At 39.7% G+C, this 19,420-nt stretch overlaps 1 protein-coding gene across 2 annotated transcripts in view; it reads left to right on the top strand.

Moving 5' to 3' along the window:
* ADGRL4 (adhesion G protein-coupled receptor L4) overlaps positions 1–19,420 on the top strand; it is a 129,662-nt gene that overhangs the window by 46,450 nt on the left and 63,792 nt on the right. Inside the window, exons 1-3 of one of the 2 annotated variants that reach the window (XM_059854093.1) lie at positions 9,543–9,682; positions 10,149–10,209; positions 11,648–11,797. In XM_059854093.1, coding sequence (XP_059710076.1) covers positions 10,188–10,209; positions 11,648–11,797 — 172 coding nt within the window. In that variant the 5' untranslated portion in view covers positions 9,543–9,682; positions 10,149–10,187. Of the gene's footprint in view, positions 1–9,542; positions 9,683–10,148; positions 10,210–11,647; positions 11,798–19,420 lie in introns of those variants that run through there. The other variant, XM_059854094.1, reaches the window with a different exon arrangement.

The following is a 19,420-nucleotide window of genomic DNA, read 5'->3' as shown; positions in this document are numbered from 1 at the left end:
AAGTCTACAGATTGAATATAAAGTATATCAAGCTTTAAATTCGGTGATAAGTCATTGTTAGGACAGAGAATTTTGTGATAACACAGGCAGTAGATTAATCCACTCTGATGACAGCCCTGCAAGTCTGTGAGGAACAGAACACAGAGCAAGATTTATCCGTTGCATTGACAAGGACAGTGAGGGGAATGGGAAATGGAACAAAATTAGTCCATTTGCATGACAGCCTAAGACTATAATCATATGGTTCCACTCAAATCCTACAGTAATGGAACATAAAGAAAAAAGCATGAATAAGGCACATCATTTAAAACTATATTGTACTCATCAACCTTTCCAGTGTCTGTAGAAAACATAATCAGAGAGGAAAAATTAATTTCAGCCTGCTAAATTGCATTGTAAATACAGAGGGGATACAACAGAATTGTTCAAACAAACTTATTCATGTGGCTTTCTTGAGTCTGGATAAATTCAATCTGCTCTGTATTCACTAAGATGAGACTATCAAACTGAATCCCCAGCTTGCATAAAGTTCCCTTGACTTCAGTGAACTTGGAATCTCAAAATCTCCAAGGAAACCCTCTTCTTGATAGGGAGGCTTCAAAAATATTGAAATAAAAGATAATTCAAGATACCTAGGGGAGAATTTTTAAAAATGAAGATTGACAAACAGTGTGAAATATAGAATAGCAAATGTATACATTCATCTTCTGCATCCCTATAGTTCTCTGAACACACTCTGGAATTTCTCACAAGCATCCATTAGTGCACCCAAATGTTTCCAGGATCATGGCCATGAGGCCATAGGGAAGGGCTTTGTGAGCTGAAATCCAGCATATATCACTTGAATTAATTAAAGCAACTGTGATGAGTGTAAGGGTTAGAACATATCTATTATATAATGCATATACTATAAATCTGCAGTTGGTTTATTCTTTAAGTAATTAAACTGCAAACTAAGGCATAAGCACCAAGTAAATATGATGTCATTATTGGAAAGCTCTTAAATGTTTTGTCCAAAGGTCAAAGTCAGAATTACATTAATTTAGTCATGAACCTTTGCACTTTTTCATCTAAACAATGGAATCTCATTTTAATTTCCTTTCTTTTTCCACTTTAAATACAGGCATTTCTGGGAAGGAAGTTGCATATGACTATCTGCACGTCTCCTTTCCTGCAATCTTATGAAAAAAGCTCTATCATATGGTATAATCAGCACTGACTGGACCACATAAATACAGCAGCAGTGTGTTTTGAAAATGTTTTAAATATTTAATCTGAAAACATCTGATTTAGTAAGTGAAGACTTCAGTGTACTAGAGAAAGCAGTTCATGAACAGACTTATTGTATGCCAGTTTTTTAAAGAGCAAGTCCTATAGCTATGCATGAGCACAATTTCCACTAAATTTAGTTTGCAGGCAGGAGTTTATTCAGGAAATGCCTGCCACACCTGGGTGTTCACAGACAGAACTACCTACGACTGAGGCAAGAACATATTTCTTGTTGCTTTGTAAGTTCTGCGAACCATTCTGTCCTGTTTTTGTCATTATACTAATGCATGGAGCAGACCTTAAAACAATTTTGGCTAATCACCCAAAAGGCCAAATTGTCCACTATGTGTGTGTGACATTGTGTTCACATGGAGCTAAATGTGGAGCATAGATTTGAATTTACTGAAGCAACTTTTCCTTATATGCACACTTAACAGGGTATTGACACCATTTTAAAAAAATAAGGAATAAAGTAGGGGGGCAATCAAATTAAACTGCTCACCAGCCACCTCCATTCAACCTCTTTTTGCCATTTGGAAGACAAATCAATTTAGTCACTTGGCTAAAATGATGTTTCTCATGCACAGTGTCACAGTATTGCAGATTGCCTGCCTCATTCACAAGCCCTGCTTCTCTTTCTCTCTTTTCAGCATCTACATGGATTCCAAAGATAACCTTCATCTAGGTTAGTGCTGCTGTGCAACTCATAACACAATTGCTAACAGACTGGATGGGTTCTTAACTGCTATTATAAAAACAGCTCATTCTTTTATGGTCTTCATTTATGACACATCTAATTATGCTGTTTCAGAAATGCACAGGGTAATGTTTAAAAAGGAGCTGTGCTTGGTGTAACCAAACAGTGCAACCTCTGCTGTACAGGTAAGGGAGGCTTCTGGAAATGGTGGGGTGCAGTATTTTGTGGTACAGTGGAGGTGGCCAGGGACCCACAAGGTGCAGTGACCTGCCCAAAGCTTGGTCTGGGTGGGCAGCTGCAGAGCAGAGCAGGGCCAGGGCCAGCAGCCTGTGAATGGCTCAGCTGACCACAGCCAGGCTGTTCAAGGCTGGCAGGGAGCCCATGATGCCCTACCAGACAGGCCTGGATCAGAGTGCCAGGATGCATGGAATAGCCAATCCATAAGCCCAACCAAAAGGAAGCATGGTCAGGAGCCATGCAGATGGCAACAGAAGGCCCCAGATCTCTGCTTGGCGTTGGGTGAACGCAGGTGCAGATGTTGAATGGGATGTGTCAGAAATGCAGTTCTCTTCCTCACTTGTCTTGTGTCAGATTGCCTCTGCATGAGAAAGGAGTAGGTTATTCAAATATACTCTTAGCTTCTGGGATTCTGTCCACTTTCTAGAGATATCTCCTCTACTCACAAAATGTGAATTTTGTCTAGAAACATGCAGATGGAAATTTTTGGAGGGATTATTTGTATATGGGAATAAAATGTGAATCTTCTGCATGCATTTACACGAGTAAATCTTTAGCACTCAGTTGTTTGCAGAAAGTGAACAAGGGCTGGTCACGAATGCTGTGAAAATGGAATTTGCTTTTAACTTTAAATGAATATTCATGAATAATTTCCTCCACTATTTGCTCACCACTCATATTTAATGATATGGGAAATGGAATGAATAACAAGGTGCGGAAATTTGCTGACAATACACAATTATTTAAGTTAATATAAACCAAGGAGCAAAGTAAGGAATTTCAGGAGGAGCTAATAAAACCTGACTGACTAACAAGATACCAGATGAAACTCACTGCAGACAGGTACAAGATAATGAACACCATAAGAAATCATTTAAACTTCTTGTGAGTATTCATGGGGTGTGAATTAGCCCTAACCTCACCTCTGGGTTAGGATGGATGTACTGTCCAGCAGCAGAGAGGAAGGAAAAGTGCTGTAAGCCACGGGGGAGGGTAAGTCCAGAGCAGAAATATCTCTTCAGTCCTACTCCAGCCATGAGCAGGGTTAAAGTAAGATAGAAATAGTTAAAATATAAAATAAGATAGAAATAGTGATATAAAGTAAGATAGAAATAGTGACCCCTAGACCTGTAAGAAAGAGTCCAGGCTGGGAAACAATAATCACTAGATTTATTTATTTATTTATAATTAATTAGATTCTCTTTTGGGTGATAAAATTACATTCATTTAAGCTAAAAGGCAACTCTGAAAGGACAGAGTCAAACAATTTCAGGTGAAATGGCCAGTACATGTGAGAAGGCATCCAAAGGATGCAAGTTAAACTTGCAAGTTTACTTTCCAAGTCAAGAGAGCATCAAGAGCACCAGCACCATACAAAATATGCAACACTGTGAGGGGCATATTTTGAGTTTCTTCAAGACATGCCACAATCCAATGCCTAGCATGAGAGAATAGACAAAAAGTTTTAGCAATGAGTTTAGAAACTTGTATAAGGATGCTGACCATTTCAGCACACTTCAGGTTTTCATTTTAAACTGCTCCAACAGAACTTGCCAGCACTCAGCCACTAATGCCCCAACACCAGAGAAACACTACCTTGTAGGATGAGTGAGGGAGAATATGGCTCTAAGTCACTGCCCCAAACAAAAATCTGAACTTTTCGGTAGCTCTCTGCTTTGTAGGACTGGGGTCCAGAGAAAGCCCTTTCTGGAGTCAGTGCACATGAAGAACATGCTTTACCAAGGTGTGGTAGGAAAGCAATTGGACAATAGCAGGGTTGCCTGAGGACCTGTCCCTCCTGTCCATGCTCTCTCTCAAAGCATTATCCATCTGTCATTGAATGGAGAGACTTCACTTACACTCTGTGGGCTGCAGCCAACTTTTCTCCAAACATTTCAACTTCCCAGCAAATTCTCATGTTCCTGAAATCTTCAAGGAAGGAGATGATATCACAGAGAAGGAATATTACAGAATAATTGTTTGTTGGCCCATGAACCACAGAGTTCTGCCTGGGAAGGGATAATGCAAGAAGTCAGTGATTATACTATTGTTGTTTGTAATGCAGATGTTTGGGTTTGACTTAAAGCACTCTTGGCAGTTCATATGATGAACTTTCCACTCTCAGTCCTAAATGATCATTCATCATTTTCCTCTTCTGAGTATTCTTTTGTTTCCTGTCATGGTCCTCAAGTATTTTTCCTTCTGCTAGGGTTCTCAGATAGGAAATGCACAAATGCTTGAGGAGTCACTGGGAGAAAGGATGAAGGGGTAAGGCAGTGAGGAAGGAAAGAGAAGTGAGGAGCGAGGCAGAACGTGGCAGCAGCAGAGAGCCAGAACTTCCATGAACTGTTACCCAGGGCATCTGGAATTGTGAGGGACTGAAAGGATGGAAAAGAGCATCTTCTTTTCCATATTGTGCATACCTCATTCTGACCATAGTTCTGTCCATTCCTGTGGACATATCTGGCTGGTCACACCTCCTTCTCTGCTCCCATTGGCCTTCATTTCTGCAAGATACACGCCCATGGCACATCAAGGTTCCCAGGAATGCAGGACCAAATCCCAATACCCTTGCTTAGGATCACGTCATTCTTCAATAGACATTGAAGTTAATTGGTAAGACCCCAAACCTATGTCATAATTTAACCATTTTTCAGAGTGTTACCTGAGGACAAAAAATTCAAGGTGGCTTTTGTGGGGTATTGCTCTGCTGAGCGGTTGTCTGTAGCACTGAGAGGGTAAACACCTGGACAGGCCAGGACAGGGACTGCCAGTCTGGGACTCTGTGGCAGGCAAACAAGGAGTGTCAGAGCTCTTCTCCCATGTGAAAAACACAAAGATGTAATCATGGGCCTGTAGGACCCAGTCTGGTCATCTGGTGGTTCAGATGTTGGCCCTGCAGTGTAGGAGCCCTTCACTTCTGCTGCTCTGGTATAAAATGAGTGCATTTAAAGAAACTGGTAGTCTGGCATTTCATTGGTGTAATTATTCATGGAGTTCACTCTATTTCTCCTGCAGAAATGAGACTATTGTTACAATTTCACTGTAGCATGACCAGGAGAACACAAACAGACATGGAAACTGAATTACTTTATCCCTTTTAGCTGTGGGGAACTTTATACTCAATCTGTACATCTCTGCTGTATTACAGCAGATGCAGAAACAGAGCCCAATTTCAGGGCAGTTAATCTGGCTTTCAGAAACATTGCATTCACTTTAAATTCCCTTATTTCATGACTTCATCCAAGGTAAAACAAAGAGAAGAAAGGAACTGGCTCTGAGCACTGAAATGTGCCATTTCCTTCAGATGGACACAGCCACGCAGATTTAGGAGGATGTGTGCATGCATATGTTTATGTGAGTTTGTGTGTTTATTGCTTCAGAATTGCCTAGAGTTACATCATCCCAAGAGATCTATTCAGCCCTGTATGCTCAGATGGAATATGATGTTTGCACATAAAATGATAAGGATTTGCAAAGCACTCAGACAGGAAGGTGAGGTGAGACAGTTATAAAACAGATGCTGACACTACTTTTGAGCTAGAGCCCTCTGAGATAGGCTGCCCTGTGATTGAGTGGCCTGCGTTTGAAAAATACTTTCCATGGATTTTTTTATTTGAAAATAATTTTAACCAATAATGGAAATTCATTGTTTTGATCTGACATTTAAGTACATTTTCAATTGAATCCAGATTTCAATGACTAGAAGAAAAAACCCTATAATTGTCCTAGTGACAAGGATAAATGAAACATTTCTGAAGTATTATAAAGACCATCTAAATTTTTGAAGTGATAGGACTTGATTAGAAACCAATAAATTAATTTGATATTAAAAAAAAACAACACAGTAAGCATCAGAGAAAAACTTTATACAATGCATTTGTAGATCCTCTGTCTGTTTTACATCATAATTTCTTTTTGGCAGGAAAACTGGGTGACTCAACAATCATTTGTCAAAAAAGCAAAAAGCAAAGAATAAAAGATCATGAACGTAATTATCATAAATTTTTATCTGCATTAAATATTTATTATCCCAATTCAGTAACTGATACATGTATGTACTTATGTGATAGAGATAAATGCTTGTGTTGCATGCACATACCTTTGGCTGTTCTGCACATACAGGGTGGATTGTACTGGAGCAGATTGTGATGGGTTGGATACTGGCATTTGAGGGAGATGAAAATACACAGAACTCAACACCAAGGAGGGGGAAGATTTATAAACAATACCTGGGGTGTTCCGGATCTCTCAGTCCGATACACCCTCTCACCATCTCCTTTGAGGAAGACCTGCTGTGGTCTGCAAATAGGGTCTGCAGCCTATGGCAAACTGCAAGTTTGGTGAGATTCTTTCTTGTATATTCAGCTAGTAGTCCAAATTTGATCACACCAAACAATATCTTTAATACAGCAGATCATGCTTCTGCTCATTTAAAAAAACACACCTAACACTAGCTCTGTTCAGTTTTTGCTCCTTGGTTGGCATTATAGGCAGTCTCTGGAATGAAAGCAGTGCTCTGTATTTATGTATATTTATCTTTTGAAAGCTACATAAGATTGAGCTCTAGAAAGCTATCAGCTGTACATGTTATTTTCACAGCATTGTCTGCACAATCAGCATTCCAATTACCTTTAAAACAACTATGAATAAATGGGTTTTTTCATGATACAAAGCTTGGAAAGTACCCAATAATTTATAAAAGCAGGCTGATGTCTTCCCATCAGTTCACCACCAAAAAACAACAGCTTGAGAATTCTACAGTCACGTGTAAGATGTTATAATCACAGTGATCAGTAATCAGAAATGTGTGGTTTGAAGTCAAGCATCTTAACCTGTGTATATTCATTTACTTATGCCTTCCTAACTCAGTCTTGCAAAGATAAATGAGCCCATTTATAAAATGAGCAACACAGTTAAGTATAGAACTGGAGCTTTGCTCTCCATGGATAAGAATGGAAAGACTGACTTTTGAAATATTTCCACAAACCATTAATTTTTAATGTTTCTTAATGATGGATTCTGCAGTACTGGCATTCCACATTCTTGTACCCATTTTATTTGACTTAGACATATTCTCCACTCTTTCAGGAATATGCACATTTGTGCATGTCCCTCCTCCCTGCCTATAAAAACAGGTACCCATCAATACTTCAGCTTTGTGACACCTCAATATTTTTTTCTCAGCATTTTTTGAAAATTTTGACAGCACAAATTTGAAAGTGTCTCCTTTTCATGTGTTCACTTGCTCATCTCCACTTGTTTAACTCCTGTCCCTGTACGCCAATAGATATTATCAGTAAATCCTCCTGGTTTAATCTCCAAAATGTCTCAGAAATCTCTTCTTTCCTCCTCATTCTCCTCATAAAATTTTTGTCAAGTCCATCCTTCTCCACATCCATTCCTGTTGTGACCTTGCTGTCTTCAGCCTCTAAATGACACTCACATTAGCCAGTTTTTAAAGCAGTGTAATGCAAAAGTAATCCACTGCTCCCAGTATTGAGATCTCATTAAGATATTCCTAAATCCCTCTTCTTCACTGTCTCCCTCTTGCCTTCTAAATCTGATCGAAGCTCCTTTTATCACTGGGTTGCTCTTGACCTAGCCTACCTTCTCCTGTCCTTGTTCTGTTCTTCCTCATCTTTCTTCTTTATGTGCTGCCTGCTCACCCAGTGCCAGTCACAGTGTAAAGCCTGGCCAGCTGGACCTGTGCCCTGCCTTCCACGTCACCCAGGTATCTGTGAGTGCAGCAAGTTGCTCAGCAGCCCCATTCCAGATGGAAACATGCTGACCTGCTTGGCACAGTCCCCCTTGTAGGTGTGAATCATTGACTAGAGAAAAGGTGCTATCACATGCCTTTTTAGCAAAAAGAAAGAGAGACATTCATCTCCCAATATAAGATTATGGGGTATTTTTCTGAGTCATCCACAATTTCTCCTGTATCCTTAGACCTTTAATTAGAAAAGGAATTAAAGATTTTTTCTATAAATTTACTATCACTGGGGTTATGAAATTGCTCTCCAAGTCTATCTGGACACCCCTTGCAGAATGCTGGTGTCTAGACACAATTGAAAGATACATCCCTGAGTGGTAAAAATATGTTCCCAGCTCTTAAGGCCTGAATCTTAGGTTGTAACTTCTTGCTCTCTTGCTTCCTGTTAAAATATTTTAGCTTGATTCTGGGGAGTAATAAGACACAGAACAATAACATTTATTTTCCGCATTATAGGTTTTCATCCCCTATTATTCTACTGAAGTTTAGCAGCAGGATTTGTAAGTTAGTACAGACCAGCTGAGCTTACAGTACATGCCAGCACGAGGGCCAGGACAGGACGTGCAGATCAAAGCTGTCCTTAGGTCATCTGATTTTGTGTTCCTCTGTGGCTCCATGCATTAGATTATGGGAAAACTTAACAAAGCAAACAAATTCCTAGTGGCTTCCTCTCATACCCTTTAAGTCCTCCCCCCATCACAAAGTCAAACAGGAGGAAAAAAGTCTTTCTACACCTGGACCCTTTGTTCATTATTCTGCAGTTCATCAGAAAGTAGCATCCGGTTCCTGGAGCTTCCTCTCTGTTTACCAAGGTGCTCCAGAAGTAATTTGTGCCAACCAGACACCTACGTGCTATTCCGACATGCCTCACACCTCCCTGGCCTGAGCAGAGCTTTACCCCCTGAACTCCAGCCAGCAGTGATCATGGGGCTGGAAAATGGTGGTGAGCAAATAGTTCCTAAAAAGTTTAGAAAAAAATGTTGTCAGATCTAGAGATAATTCCCAAGAGCAGACTGACGCTTTCCCATCAGGTACCCACGAAAGTCCCAGCCTCAAAACTTTCTAGTCAGACATGATATGCTTTGTCACAGTGGCCCTCCACAGACTCTTGTGTTTTATTTACCTCAGAAAGATTCTCCATTCTCCCAGCAGCATGGCTGTTTGTGCACATCCCTCAGCTTGCATCTGTAGGGACAGGCACACGTCATTGCTTCAGTTTTACAGAGCTTCAACATGAGAGCCATCATCTCCAGAAAGCTGGGAAATGACTGTAGGCACACTGTCCCTGGCAAGATTAGAGAAAATATTGGCATTTCAATGCATGATACAAGTACATGCTGAAGTCTCTTCAGGATGCTATAATGAGAATAGAGCTGCTCTCGAGTTAAACACAAAGACATGCCAAATGCTGTATTGAACACGTCTTATTACACAGCCCATGAACTCATAGAAATTTGGTCTCCTTCAGTTCCTGAGTTTCCTGCCTCTTTCCTCCCTGCCTATGTCTTTGTTTTCTTCACAAAGCAGAGTTCAGTGATTTCCTGTACCTCCCTTACATCCCACTACCCTTAAAGCAGCATTGCTTGACTGCAGTAAAGATCCATCTCAAAACTGAAGAAAGCAGTAAGAGCGACAGCAGTTAGCCAAGACCGATTCCAAACAAAAACAGTTTCGGGGCTCCCACGTACTCATGCCAGCAGGAAAAGGTGGAAGGAAGCATGCAGACCATTACCTCTGAGCTTGTAAACACCAAGCAAGTCACTATTCTCCCCCACCTCTTCCTCACCCTCCCCATCTGCTCCACCTGCTGCTCCTGTACTGCCAGCAGGCTGCAGTCACCCCTTCCAGCTTCACCCTCCCCCTGCCACTCTCCCAAACAGCTCCATGCTCCTCTAACCTCCTCACCCCGGAATCCTCTCTGATATCCTCTGCAAGACGCAGCCTCTTGTTTCCCTTTTGCTTTCTCACTGCCCGAAAACCAGCTCCTCAGCCCCTCCTGACCCTTCCTGTCCTGCCTGAGAGCCTCAGGAACTTTTGGAAGCGTGAGGCTTGGGACAAAGGGCAGTGTCAGAGCTGTGCCTGTACCGGGACATCGCTCTCCCCACAGTCATATGTGCGTATTTTGCACATGGTGATATATTTTAAAGCAGGGAGGTTTTATCTCTGACACAGGGGCTCTGCACCAGGCACTGCACAGCAACGGCGTCACCAATGAAACTGCTTCCATTCCTAGGTAGGTGAAACCTCTCTCTCTGGGGAGTGTGTGGCAGGTGAGGAGGGAGTGGGATGTGACAAGGAAAAATTCTTATGTTGGGGGTGGTTGAAAGCTGCTGGGTACCCAGGACTGGAAATCCCTGTAGCTCTGATCAGGGCTGCTGCTGGATTTGGTAATTGCATGGTTAGCATCATCCCAAACCAAACCCCAAAACACCAGTCCTTATCTCACTGTGGCTTTTGTACTGAAAAAAAAAACCAGAAACATTGGGAATTTCGGTGCATTTTTTTGTACATTTTTTTTCCTTCTCTCTCTCTCCATCTGCTTGGGAAATTTTTAGATTTCACATGCTGAAAACAGTAAAATGACAATAGAATCAACAGGTTTCTGCTTTAATCCCTGTGGAAGACAGTCTCTCCTCTCAGAAACACAGAGAAAATATGATATTTGATGATATCTAAATTGACTTGGATTATACATAATTATTTAAAAATTGTGTGTAATTTTAAGTCTTTTGAACTTTTCCTGAAGTCTTAATTTTTCCAAGAAAACAACATCTCCGTGACATTCCATGCGGCAATGAAACTGTAACACTAGGCTAGTAAATATCCAGAATGACATTTAGGTAGGGAAAAGCAGAACCCCAGACAGGGAGAGACAGCACCCAGAAGGATCTTTGTGTTCTGCAACTTTCACTTTGTCCCGCTAACAATTTGTAAACTACAAAGTAAAAAAACTTACTTTCCTTTCTGAGCTAAATGCCTTATATGTACCAGCTGTAGGGTGTGTGTGATAGTACAGTGATCTGTAAGTTTTCTCAAAAGAAGAAGTTCTTTTTTTTCTTTGTGTTGAAAACCATATGCATTCATACAATGGGAAAGTAGTTATGGTGTTTTGAGAGATTAAATTTAAATAATTTGCCACACCAGAAACAACTTTTAAACCCTGCTATCATAATGATGTAAATATGTGATATTTCATCTTAATCTACCAAACCATGCCTATGTGTTATCTTCAGAAGTATGGGAGTGCTTATAAGAATAAAGGGTGTGATAGGGGAACCCTCTTTGGTGTTTTTCCCTCAGACATGTAGGGCAGTTTGGATTTCGCTCCATATGTTATTCAGAGTGCAAATAAATGCCTGGACTTTACTGGAAACTACTAGAGAGACTTGAAAGCCATTGAAAAGTTTCCCCCCAATCACTGTGTAACTTCTGTGCTGTTTACCAATTTTATACTAATTGAGAACACATTTGAGTTATCTGTGGTGTCTGCTGTTTCACCGAAGGTGCCCCTGCAGCTGGTGGCCCTTGCCCCATCCTGCAGTACAACAGAGTCTGTGATGATTCTTACTGGAATACACCCATTTTGTGGAAACCTTTGGCCCAGATCTTATTTTAGAGGTCAGAATAAAGGGCTTAGATAATGAAACAAGTCTGATTTTCCTTTGTTCCAGTTTTGATTTCCAGTCTGCTGGACTATGGCTGCACTTCTCCAAGCTGCAACATGACGTGCCACAAAGACGCCAGGTGTGAAGTTCAGGGTGGGACAACAGGCTGCTACTGCTCCCAGGGCTACACAGGAAATGGCATAACTGTCTGCAAAGGTAAACAGACTTTACCTACACCTTTGTTTATGTGCTCACTTGAAAAACTTACCCAAGAGCCCACTAGCTCAAGGATGAAACTTTATGTCTCAGCAGTATCCTACACTAACATGTCTTCAAAGCCAAAAGTTTTAATATTTTCTGAGAAACTGTACAAATTATGCTCAGCTTGGTGTTTTGATACAGCTTGCCATGTGTCTCAGTTGAGTATGACCTGTTTTCCAGCTTTTCTTTTCCATGAGAGCTGCTAACTAATCTTTGCTGATTTCCCTTCAGTAATTTCCCTTGTGAGTCAGGATTTCTGGAGTTAGGGCTGGTGGGGTGGCTGCTGCACAGCCCTCAGCTCCCTGCCTCACACACACAGCACTTGGCCACTCTTCCCAGCAGCTGATCACCATCAAGTAACAGCTCCTGGGCTGCTCTAGGAAAACAAGGAGGTGTGTATGCCACAGAGACATGCCAGTGTTGATTTCTCTACCACGGCTTCTTGCCAGAAAAATATGCCAGAAATCCTATTAAGCAATCTACTTTAGGATGACTCTGTCTTTCATCTAAAGAAAAGGATATTTTCCCCACCTTCATATTTGAGTTGTCTTCCACTATGAATAGCTCTAATATTTATTTTCACTATTAGGTATGGCTATGTCCAGCTGCAGATAGGCTGAAATTAATCTTGTCAGTTTTCAGTATCCTGAGAAGTAGTTGGGAGAAGTGACCATTTACCAGATCAGTTTTTGTGTTTCAAGCATCTTGGGAAATTCAGCAGTTACTACTTAGTAGTAGCCCTTTGGTTTGGTATGAGTGTAGGAAAGCAGCCCACAGGTATTTTGGAGTTTTGTAGCTCATTTCCCATGCTGTGCTTGGGAGTATATTTGTTTAAGAAGATTTAGAATGAAAAAGCCTTTTTTCTAAGGCCTTCTTTTTTGTTTATGAGGTGGGAATGTTTTAAGAGAAACAGAGATATATAAAATAACAAAAAATGAGGAATCCGAAAAGCATAGAATAATTTAGTTTGGAAGAGACTTCTGTAGGTCATCTGGTCCAGCTCCCCACTCAGAGCAGGTTCAGCTTGGAGCAGGCAGCTTAGGGCTTTGGCCAGCTGAGTTTTGAGTGTCTCCAAGGATGAAACCTGTGCCTATCTGGGCCCTTGTTTCAGTGTCTGACCATTGTGAAAATGTTTTTTCTGACAGCTGGTTGAAGTTACTCTGATTGCAGCTTGTAACTTTTCCTTCCCATGTGCAATTACCACTGTACATTTCTAATAATAGTTTAGCTTCATCTCCTCCACAAGCCCTCCTGACCTCCCATGAAGTAGTATAGGCAGCATTATTATTTGCCCTTTGCCTTTCCTTCTAAAGTCTGAACAAACACTGTTCTGTCAGTCTCTTCTTTGCATCAAGTTTCATGTAGTTTCTAAATATATTGCTTGAATTTAATGCTAAGCTTGCTGTGATAGGTTAATCATTATTTGTCTATCAAGCTGGTCAAAAGAAAGGAAGAAATGGCCTTCACAACAATGGTTTTGTTCTTGCACTACTTCAATTGTAGTGCCATGAAAGTCAGCTGGTTTGAACAATAAGTGCACATCATGTTTACAGAGTCAAGGGCTACACTTGGGATTAATGAAGAGAAAGAAGAAAAACAAGTCAATTTTAGCAATACTGCCTGGTATAAACCAAACTAGCATTTACTTACCCAGCATCATCTGGTACCCACTGCATTGTCTGTACTGATCTAGAAAGTCTGTGATTATGAATAACCAATTAAATTGACAGTAAGGATACCTGTTGCTCTCACTGCCATGACTGATGCTCTTAAACCCATCCATTGTGTATGCATCTATTATAATGTTATCAAATCCAAATTTGTGAGGACAGATTTACCTTGCTTTCCATATTCTTTTTTTTTCTCATTCAACACCTTTTTCTTACTTTCCCTTTTACCTGCATTTTCTTAGAGAAACCTACATTTAAATTTCATAAAAACATTCATTGAACACTTAAAGAAAATTCAGTGCAGTGAAATATGCATTCACAAATCTTGTTAATCCATTAATTGTTTATTAAGAATTATGCTCAGTGTTTGAAAACTCAGTCTTTTAAATAAAATTTCCAAAGTCAGTCCAGGAAAACAAGATACTAGATGTATTTGTGGTCCATTGTAGTCAAGTGGCAATGGTTTGAAGCAAGTCTCATGTCTGGAGACCAAGATTTTCTCTGGTAAAATACCTCAACAGCCACCAAAGTCACTTACCCTCCAGCAAAGCAGCAAAGCTTATATCAGAACAGTGTGGCTGCTGGCCCTGAAAGAGAGACAATGTTTCTCTAGGGCAGTATGTAACACAATGCATTACTAATATTGTGCAGTAATCCTCTAATAGCATAAAAAATTAACCAGAATTTTAATTGGGTAGGTTCTATAAAGGAGTAGAAATGCAGGCTACGCCCTATCATGAATAGTTTAAAGCTGTGAAGACGTAAAGCAAAGCCTCAGTTGTTTAATGATGTATGAGATCTTGCTGTTCTGTGTGGCAAAAGCAGCAGGTGTATGTGCTGTTCTGGAGATAGCTACCCATTTTAATTCAGTTAATAATCTTAGGCTTTTACAATGATAGTGCAGTCACCTTCAAAGGAGATCATCAATTATGTGCTAATACAGGCATTTTCTAAGGAGCCTATGTAGTACATTATGTTTACATATTTGCCCTTTTTGTTATTTAGATAGGCTGTGAGAGTCATAATTACTGTCAACAACATTAGTAATTTTGCATAATGTAGAGCCAGGTTCTCCATTGTGGTTACCCTGGTAGACAATTAAACCAGAACAGTCGTTGTTTTGAAACTTTATTCTGAAACAAGCAATTCAAATTCTTCCTCCATATAAACATGTTGAACAGAAAATCTTAATTTTCAGGTTAGTCCTCTTAAGCTTTCATGGCTGAGAAACTCTTCATTTTAATTTATAGGTACATTCTTACAGTGAAAGGTTTACATTTGTTTCTCTACTTTCACTTGCTTGTAACACCTCTTAAGTACTTGTTAAAGTTATTTCTTTGCTAGCCCTGTCTTTTCACTGTGACACAATTAGACATTTTCCCTTGAGTTTTCTGTGCTGCAAAAGGCAATAATGTCCTCTTACATTTATTTCCTAGCACCATTATTGATGAATCATGAATCAGTGATGTCAACATACCTTAGGAATGGGGTTTGTTAGTTTTGACTTTGCTCCCTTTGCCAGCTGGCTAAGTGACTGCAGAGAGCTCAAGATTATTGGATTTGCTGTGTATAGATAAAGACACATAGATATGAATTTAATTTCCTGGTGTCAAAGTCATGGCTTTTAAAATAATTATCCTTTTACAATCTTTCCCACAAGGTTTCAACCACTGTAAATTAGGTCATGTTTTGGACTTTCTGAAGGCATACTTTGGCCACTCTAACAAAAAGCTAATCCTCTTCATAATCTCATTGTCTTCAGCAAGAATATATGCAGGAATGCACATAGTCAGGAGAGTAACTGATTGTGGTATCTGGCCTCTTTTATATATTGGAATTATAACTTGCAGAGCAATAAATTCCCTCTGTACAGTATCTTCCAGAAAGCCATAAATGAGTCACCTTGTCAAGCTTTACACCTCTGAGGTACAAAATACTATCCCAGTCTCCTTACTCTTTCTTTTGTATTTATATTCCTTGCTTTATGTAGTATTAAATAAGAGAGAATGACCTCTGATAGTACATCTATTTGCCTTTTAGGACTGTTCTTGGGCAGATGTGTATTCTGCCTCAAATGCACAAGACTTTAGCTTCACTATATCATACCCCTAATTGAAGTAACATGGGCTAAAGCTCTTGGCATAAAAATTAAAGATATATCCAGAAAGAACTGATTTATAGACAAGGTAACTTCCTCTCGTGCAAAAATGCCACAGAATTTTTACAGATAAATAGAATATATTTTCCCATTTGTAAATGCATTTCTTTATATAAGAAGATTTGGACATATAAATTAGATGTTGTTCATAATTCCAGCTTTCTTCTGAAAGAAAATTAAAGGAAATGAACAAAATTTTTGATCCTTTAAAAAAGATAAGGGTAGAAGTAAAACTTCATAGAAGCCAATATTTTATTTTTAAAACAAAGGGGAAAATGAGTTGGCATCAGTGATGCTTTCCTAAGCAGCTCTGCTGTTTCAAATGCTGGCTGCTTCTTGATTGCTGACTGCCAATTTGCTGCTTTGCTGGCACACTGCAGGAAATTAAAGTAAACAGTGTGATCACAGTGTTTACTTTAACTTTGTAAAATACGGAAGGAAAATGAAGCAGCGCTGTTTGTTCCAGGAGGGTAGGCAGGCAAGCAGGAAAAGCCTGAACACAATATCCCTCCCAGATATCCCTACACAATATTCCCTTGTAAATGTCACTTGCAAATTATACTGCAAGATTAATCAGTGCTACTTGTAAAATAGTTACAGCTCTTCCAGAAATATTGAGCAAGGACTGAGGCTGTCGGAGAAACTCTCTATTGGCCAAGGCAGTAACTCTGTTGCTGAAGTGCACTGTAGGAAGATTTATCCTTTTACAGAGGTAAAAAATACATCAGTGCAAAGTGGTATTTTGTATCAAAATACAGAATCCCTGTTAGAACACAGGGCAATTTGTATAAATCCAGCTGAATCCAATTGAAAGCATGCTCAATATCTGAACACAAACATATTTTCTTGCTTTATGGAGGGTCAAAATACCAACTCAGTGGCTTTTGCCAGCTATAAAAAGAAGTTTTCCTGTGAGACCTCAGTTCCTTGTTCTAACATGATGCTGCTGAGTCCCACCATTGACTTTTGTTACAGTCACTGAATTTGTTTGGATTCACTGGTGGCATTGTTGCCATTCTGCAGCACCCAATTTGTGTATAGTTTTTATGGAGGGAATTTTTGCTTTCAAACTAAAATGACCCTGTCAAACCACTGTGTATAATCATTTTATTCTATCCAAAATTGTTCCTCAAAAGAAAATTATTTAATTCAAATGTTGATTCTCGAAAAGGACTTTTTTTTTTTTTTAACAGCAGGCATACATCACTGGATGTCACTTCTGTGTTTACCAAATAATCTGAAATCACTGATATGGAAGATCCAATCCACACACTTCCTAAATTCATTTCACTGCTATCAGTTACCACAAGCTATAAAAAGGCAAATTGCAGCTGCTCTAACATAGCACAGCAGGAGAAAGATATGCCTTAGCCAAACACTAACAGGGCTCAACTCAGCATGTGACAGCTTGAAAACTTGGGATGTGCTATACAGGGGGACAAAGAACATCACTAATTTCCAGCCCTTTTGACATGCTCCTTACCATTTTTTCTTTCCCCTTCTCTTCTTGCACCTCCTAATCTCTACTTCTTTCCCTCTATATTCTGCTGGAGCTTTTACATGGTTTCAGAGAAGAAGCAGAAGTCACCTTCGAATTCAGAATTCCTGCTGCAGATGTAGGTTTTGGGCATTTTGGTGATCCCAAGATTTGTTGGGAGGCACCATTCTGTTTGTTGCATATTTAGATATTGTATTTTACTTAGCCCATGGCTTGAGGGTTCCTCTTCAGGGGACAGAAAGTTTTCTTCCCTTGTGTCTTCTTTGGTAATAATACAGCTGAATGTTTTTTTTTTTTACTTTTAGTGAAGTGCAGAGATTGATTGCTGAGCTGTGAGATGTTACCCAGCTGAGGTATCTTGATTTCACATTCCAGATTAAACCTGTAGGCAGATGATGGAATTGAAAAGTCTGGATAAATTAACTGGGAGGATTTGATTTTCTGGTGCATAATAGTCCACTGGCCCAGGAAAATGCTGGTGTTAATGTTAACACAGCAGGCTCCTGGCCATTTGGGGACCCGCAGCTTTATGTGTGTCTTTGCCTTTTCATGTGCAAGATGTCACACTTTCTGTGAATTTGGGAAGGGCTTCATGGCTGTGATGGCCATGGGCTGCTGGGGACTAACCAGCTGTTGTATGGTTGCCTTCCAGCCACAAAGGATGGAGTTATGTTTATGTTCCTGAAAATAGCCATACCCTTGGCTAACAGTATTAGTCAAAACAGCTTCTGTAGCCTTGAATTTATTTTTTATAGCTATATTCAAATTATGCTTTAGTTGAATTTTTTAAGAGTAGGTCAGGAATTTGAAAGGGGAGCATGTGTTACAGCAGTGCCTGGTGATGCATGAGAACATGAGTCAGGAAGAAAGCAGTGCAGGATGTCTGGAGTAACAATACAACCCTGCTGAATAAGGCATGGTGCAGGCTGTCTGACTCCATTTGTCTTACCTCTGCAAATGTCAGAGTGTGGAATCACAGAGAGAGACATGGCTCTCCCAGGAAAATCCTGGGAAGCTGTGTAGAAGCTGTGGGAAACTTAGAGGAAAGAATTCACACAATTATTATCTCTCTTTCTGTAACCACTTTTTATAGGTATGACTCTCCAGAGTGTGATATTCATAGTTCACCAATAGTGTGAGAGAAGATCCCTAAAGGCCCATCAGGTCTTAGGTCCACCATTGTTTCTATAAGAACTGTAGATTTCTAATAATAAAGTGTCTTTTCATGCCTGCTGCTGATGGAGTCTCTATCACCTTTGGCTGTCCCTGATACCCCTTCAGTGATAGCTGAGTCCATAAGGTTTTGACTCAAAGCATTTTATGCATTTGAAATGTCAAATCCAAAAATCAAGAAATCCCTCCCAGTTTCCCACTCAAATGAGAGACAGAGGATCTTCAGAGAGTTAACTCTTCTTCCTACTGCCAGAAGACACAGTACACCTGGGCCAAAGACACAGCCCACAATAACTATTTTTAAGATTGACCCTAACTTTTAGGAGCCTTGGACAAAGTCCATTTTAGGGACTTTTTAGATAGATTCATTACATTCACAGATTTGAGCCAAAAAGAAAAAAAAAAAAGACCCCTCCATTTTTTAATGTGCTTTGTTTACATTTTCTTGAAATGGTACTTTGAGCATGACTAAAATAGAGTAATGCATTTTGGAAAGAACCAGAAAGAAACAACACTTCCTCTTGTTATATCTTTAATCATAACCAGACTCTTTTAAATTAGTCCTCTGTGCATCTAAAAAGAGTTTTTAAAATGTGTGTAGATGATGAGGTAGAAAAGAGTTATTTGTCTCTCTCAAAAATTTACCCAAACTTTTAGGCTGATCATCTGCACTTGGATGGTTTCTTACTTGTTTAATTCAAAATGTGTTTTAACCCTTGCCAAATAATGCTAATTTCCTTTCTTGAGAAAATACTCCTTTCATCCTGCTTTATGGTACTAAGAATCAATATGTTACATGTTCAGAGGATGTGGGAAAATTCATTTAAGGAGCTATAAACTTGTTATTTCAGAGTTTGCTTACTTTGTGTTTACCAGAGATATGATTCCCTTCCTGTGTCTCTAACATCTGAAGTAGTCCCAGGAGGTCCAACGGTAACAATATGTTCTTCTCACTTGCTGTTTTGAAGTAAAAGGAAGAAAAGTATTTCCTGAACATGTATACTCATACATGTATATTGAATGCACACAACCATGCACACAGAGATCTGTGTATAAGTAGGCATGTGAATAAAAGCAGA

The sequence above is a fragment of the Haemorhous mexicanus genome, chromosome 9, assembly GCF_027477595.1.
Source record: "Haemorhous mexicanus isolate bHaeMex1 chromosome 9, bHaeMex1.pri, whole genome shotgun sequence".
NCBI classification, from domain to species: domain Eukaryota; kingdom Metazoa; phylum Chordata; class Aves; order Passeriformes; family Fringillidae; genus Haemorhous; species Haemorhous mexicanus.
Note: the sequence above shows the minus strand (reverse complement) of the source record. Positions and strands in the feature narration are given on the sequence as shown.